At 44.7% G+C, this 5,316-nt stretch overlaps 1 protein-coding gene across 1 annotated transcript; it reads right to left on the bottom strand.

Moving 5' to 3' along the window:
- Positions 1-308: 308 nt before the first annotated feature.
- On the bottom strand, positions 309-4,828 carry MTRES1 (mitochondrial transcription rescue factor 1). The gene is made up of 4 exons (XM_066547557.1): positions 4,739-4,828; positions 2,754-3,186; positions 1,754-1,826; positions 309-761 (listed from the first exon to the last, which is right to left on the bottom strand). Exons 2-4 carry the CDS (start codon positions 3,176-3,178, stop codon positions 585-587), a joined length of 675 nt encoding a protein of 224 aa, XP_066403654.1. The 5' UTR covers positions 3,179-3,186; positions 4,739-4,828; the 3' UTR covers positions 309-584.
- Between the last annotated feature and the right edge of the window lie 488 nt (positions 4,829-5,316).

The raw sequence follows: 5,316 nt of genomic DNA, 5'->3' as shown, positions 1-5,316 counted from the left end.
ATGATCTTGTCTCTTCAACATAAACTATTCTGATTCTATGATTCTCTGTCACCATGAAGTTTTCCTGCTTAGAAATATGTCACTGCAATCAGTATCCTGCTGTATTCTTGGTATAGCAGCAGCATATGTAAGCATGGAGTTGGTATTGTTAACCTTTAATTAAGATTAAATAATGAAAAAGGAACTTTACATAATTGAAGGCTTTCGTCCTACTTCATGAATACAGAGATAAAACAAAGCCATTTTGCTTGATGTGATGTCAGCTTTAATGGAACCTTTCTGATTAACAAAATTAGACAGCAATTAAATAGTGATCAAATCAGTCTTTATTGATTCATTATTTATAAGAAACTTCCTGGAAATGTAAGTGTTGGATCTTTTAACTTACAGTACCACAAGACAAAGCTACCAGCAAAAAGTGACAGGCTTTATTGCATGATTATTGATGTACGCAGCAGAGTGAGATAACATTCTGACACAAGCCCTTAAAAAAGGGTACTGTAATTTTGTTCAACCAAAATTCATATTTAACAAAAAAATATGTTTTTCTGCAAAAATCTTATGCTGCCACATGCAACCCCTTGTTACTTAAGTACATCCTGTTTGGGCACTTTTAAGTTTTTCCAACGCCTCAAAATAACTTTGTATTTTTCATTTTCAGTTTTGTCAGATAATTTTTTCAAGACTACCCGCATAACTACTGCAGTTCCTGTTTCTTTATCTTCACCTATTATGAGATCCAGTGTGTCACCAAGTTTCACCTGGAAACAGAAAGAGAAGATGAGTGATTATAAACATTCCTTGGGCAAATCCCTGCCATGTTCCTTTCTTTCCAATTAATATTCCCATCTCACAGGAGAGGAGGAAGGCAGCCACTACCAGACCTATTATAGATCCTCCAGTGATGAACTTCCAGGAAAGCCGTGGCAATACACAATTACATGTCTCAGGACCTCCCCTGCCAAGAGCTTCAGGCTCCGTGTAATACAACCAACACCTAACTCTGAAAAAGGTTTCATGTATGTCTTTATTTCCTGTCAACACAGACACAAACCAGGAAAGTGCAAAGTTCTTCTTCCTGCCTTTAAAACAGTTAAAGTGTTTCAAAGAACAGAGTGCTCAGCAAGTGCCTGTGCTCCTCTCACAAGTCACAGAAGCAGTACACCTCTCATAAACCAGCCTTAACTCTATGGGATCAGGAATCAGAACTTCTCACCATATTGTCCTTTGATGACAGCAGCCACCACTGAGGATCACCCTCACATAAAGAAAGGGTTGGTAGAAGTACATGTCTGGTGATCCTTCTGGCTCTCTCCTAACTGTGGTCCTGTGTGCTCTACTACAGGTACAACAACCTTCCCTCAGCTACTCCAGTTTCAATCCCTTTCTATCATCAAACTTCCTCTTATTCTTTAATCATGTGCCTGCTCCACCAATATCTCAGATTTAATAATTGCTACTCCACCAACCTCTCATAGTGGTATCATCACTTCCTTCAGCAGCTTAAAATGTTCCGTCCTTGCTGCCTTCTCCTGACTTTCAGACTTAGATTTGACTCTCCAACCACGCAAGTTTCCTGTCTGCCTTAGGGAATAAAGTTTTACCCAGGGAACCATGGTCACACCATCCCCCCCAGGTGGAAGTGGTGTTAGCAATGCTGTGCATTCACCTTTGCAGAGTGATCTAGAGGGAGAAGATCATGCCTTAGATATTTTCTTGTACTATATTAAAAAAAAAATTTAAAAAGTCTTACAGTTCTACTTTTCTTCCATAGTTTTTCTCCATTCAGCCTGAGTTCATTATTGTAGAATGCATCTTCTACTTTACTGAAGAAAAACAAGGTTTTATTGCAGTTACAGTGTGCAGCAAACAAAATGCAATTGTTTCTTTGCAGAAACACAACACCACCATTCATAGGCAAGGCACATTTCTACACCTCTAATTTGTGTGTAAAGGACACCTTCAGATTTGAACTGGAAGTAAAGAAAAGGGCTTTCACAAATACTAAATGAAATAATAGCCTATAGTTGCTCTGTGCCAGAAAAGCTGTTTCTAGAGATCTGTCTCCTGAATATCCAATAAATAATATCCCCTTTCCTGCACCAGCCAGTTTAATAATTTGTTAGTTATCAAGTTATACTAATATTCTGTTCCAACAACACAGTGATATTAGACTTCTGCAGGTGGCATTAGATCAAACACTGTGATACATTTATAGACTGCACATTTACCTGGTGGCCTGTGAAGCTTATACTTACCAGCCCCTATTTCTCCATTCATTTAAATAGTGCATTATTTTACTCCCTCAATCTCAAATTAGACCTTTTCATATTACACAGTACAGTATTTTGCATTTCCTTAATTTTAAATAAATAGGAAGTGATTACCAAATGCCTCCTCAGCAATCTTAGAAATACTGGAGATAGGGAAAAGCAAAATCAGGCTATTTCAAGGGAGGTTAATAAACAGGAACATCTATACATCCAAAACATCTATTTAGAGAGTCAAAAAAGCTACCCCAAAAAACTCCCCCACAAATACTGGAGTTATTCCAGCAGTAAAAACTTATCAAAAGTCAAATTTAAATGCATGACATCTATACATCCAAAACATCTATTTAGAGAGTCAAGAAAGCTACCCCAACCCCCCCCCCCACAAATACTGGAGTTATTCCAGCAGTAAAAACTTATCAAAAGTCAAATTTTAGATGCATGACATCTTTCTCAGTAGCAAGTTGTTTCTTTTGTACTTACTTTCTTGCCATGTCTAGACCAGCTTTCAAGATCACGTCATATCGAAGAGACTGCACTACTTTTTCAAGATCCTTGTAATCTTTTACTACATTGGGGTCATTTTCAAATTCATCTTCCAAATTACTTTCATCTTCATCCTCTTCTTCCTCCTCTTCTTGTAAGCTTTGTCTGCTCTTTTTAGAGCTTTTGCTGCTTTTGTTCCTCAGAGAAAGTACTGAGATATACTCTGGAGAGAGTCTTAGTGCACTGAGTCTGACTGGGGAAAAACTGAAACATCTTCTGTAGTTTACTGTGCTTGCTTGACAGCTACAGAATAAGCTTCTCCTCCAAGTGGGATACAGTTTATTTGAGGGAAATTTCTCCCACAGTCCAAACCAGACATTCAGTTTTCTCAAAGTGCTGATGGGGAGTCTGAAGCCAGTCATAGCATAACCTAAAATAAAACAAACATTCTTATGTAAAAATGAGCAACTGCTTTGATGGATTGGAAGGATTTCCCTACATATGTCATAACACTTACTACAAAAAGATGAGTATCCAGTTCCCCATATAGTGATGCATCACCTGAAAGCACAAGGCTTTAGGTGGCTTTATGATCTGACTTTCTCATACACTGGCCAACACTACAAAGAGCTAAGACATTGGGGTCATTTTGATGACCCCAATGAGAAACAAACACAGAAAAGCCCAGCAGAATACTTCATTTGTAATTACTTTTCTGGTGTTCAACATTAACTGTGCAAACACATTTGTGGCACTTTGCTCCCTACATCTGAAATACAATCACAAAATACACAGTAACGCCGCTATCTGTGTCATAAAAAGCACGGGGAGATCTCTAATTATCATGAGTCATTGTCAATACAAGCAAGTAGCTGAACACTGCAAGCAAGCAAATCCAGAAAAGCTGAAAGCTGCTTAACCTCCGTTTCTGCTTGGACCACAACACTCCTGCGTGGCAAAACACTGCACAACGTCCCCCCCTGTTTCTCCAGATGGGAACTGGCGCCGCGGTAGTGCTCGGCAGAAATAACACGGCTCTATGTACCGCAACAGGCGTGACACCAGGAATGGCACTGGCAACAGCAGGCTCATATGAAAGCTCCCCGGTGCTGCTGTGTCAGACTGATCAATACAACGCTGCTGCTCCTCTCTCTGACCTGGAATAAGGAGGTGCAAACACCCCCAAAACACCCCAGATGTCTTTCAACGCTCTCAGAAACTGATTTACAGCCCCTACAAGCTGGGCGCTGCGCTGGCCTTTACTGTGATCTCATATCCAGGGAAACACGTGTTTCCTTACGAGATTAGAGTCTGGCTTCCCCGCACCCAAGTGACCTCTGCCGAAACATTAAATGAGCCGGTATTTGTGGCTGAGAAAAAAGCCCTGATCAATGAGAGCAATTACTGGCCAAATAAAAATAACCACACCTCCCCTGGGTTTTTTCTTATATCTAAATATGTGACCTTAAAATATAGGACAAATAGTTTGAATTGTAGGACGGTACAGCGACTGCAGAAGACACAGGCCTCTCCTCCGTTCGGGGGCAAATTCCAACAGCTATTTGGAAATGCAAGAACGTGCGAAGAAATATTATTGCAAATATTGTTTGCAGAACGTGCAAACAAATATTATTCTTTTTTTTAGCGCTCGACCTTAGCTTGTTCCGCGCAGGCCAGCGGGTACAAGCGGCCCGGGAGTGCGGTGAGCCCGCCCGGCGCCGCAGGCGCGCCCTCTCCGCCCCGCTGGAACCCCCGGGCGGGCAGAGCCAGGCCCGGCGCCCCCCGACCCGCCGGCGGGGCGCTCGGTGGCGGCGGCACCGGGCGGCCCCGCCTTCCCTGGCGGCTGCCCCGGGAGGCCGCAGGGGCCCGGCCGCGGCCCAGCCGCCGCCAGCCGCCGCCAGCCGCCTCCGCGACTCGGCCCCGCCGCCTCGGAGCCTTGGCGCGCCCGCCCCGGCGGAGGGCGGCCCGCGGGCCGGCGTTACCTGGGTGCCGGGGCGCCTCGGCCCGGGCCGCGCTGCCGTCCCCGCGCCGCCGCTCGCCCGCCCGCCGGAGGCGGAGCCGGAGCCACCGCAGCCCCGGCTCGGCGCCCTCTGCCGGGGCCGGGGCTCGGCGGACCCGCTCGGCGCCCCGGGGCGGGACGGGCAGCGAGGGCGGCGCGGGGGCCGCTCCTTCTCCGCCCCGTGCCCGCCGGTCTGCGAGCCGAGGAGCCTCTCACGGAATCACGGAATGGGCAAGGTTGGAAGGAAGGCACCACAGTGTTATCTGGTCCCAACTCCCTGTTCAAGCAGGCTGTTTCGAGGCAGGTAGGGTGAGATAAACAGCAATGTCCATACATCCAAAATATATATTTAGAGAGTCAAAAAAGCTACACGGAAAAAAAAAAAAAACCACAACAAAAAAAACAACAAACCAAAACTCACAAATACTGAGTTATTCCAGCAATAAAAGGTTCAAAAGTCAAGACCAGCTTTCAAGATCACGTCATGTCGAAGAGACTGCACTACTTTTTCCTCCCAGAGCACAGGGCACAGGATTGTGTCCGGGCAGTTGTTGAGTGAAT

The sequence above is a fragment of the Molothrus aeneus genome, chromosome 3 (assembly GCF_037042795.1).
Source record: "Molothrus aeneus isolate 106 chromosome 3, BPBGC_Maene_1.0, whole genome shotgun sequence".
Lineage (NCBI taxonomy): Eukaryota > Metazoa > Chordata > Aves > Passeriformes > Icteridae > Molothrus > Molothrus aeneus.
Note: the sequence above shows the minus strand (reverse complement) of the source record. Positions and strands in the feature narration are given on the sequence as shown.

Coding starts and splice junctions, on each gene's coding strand:
- MTRES1 (XM_066547557.1), bottom strand. CDS start 3,178: ATGACTGGCTTCAGACTCCCCATCAGCACTTTGAGAAAACTGAATGTC. Junction 1,827..2,753: donor GGTCTAGACATGGCAAGAAA/GTAAGTACAAAA, acceptor GTTTTTCTTCAG/TAAAGTAGAAGATGCATTCT. Junction 762..1,753: donor TATGGAAGAAAAGTAGAACT/GTAAGACTTTTT, acceptor TTCTGTTTCCAG/GTGAAACTTGGTGACACACT.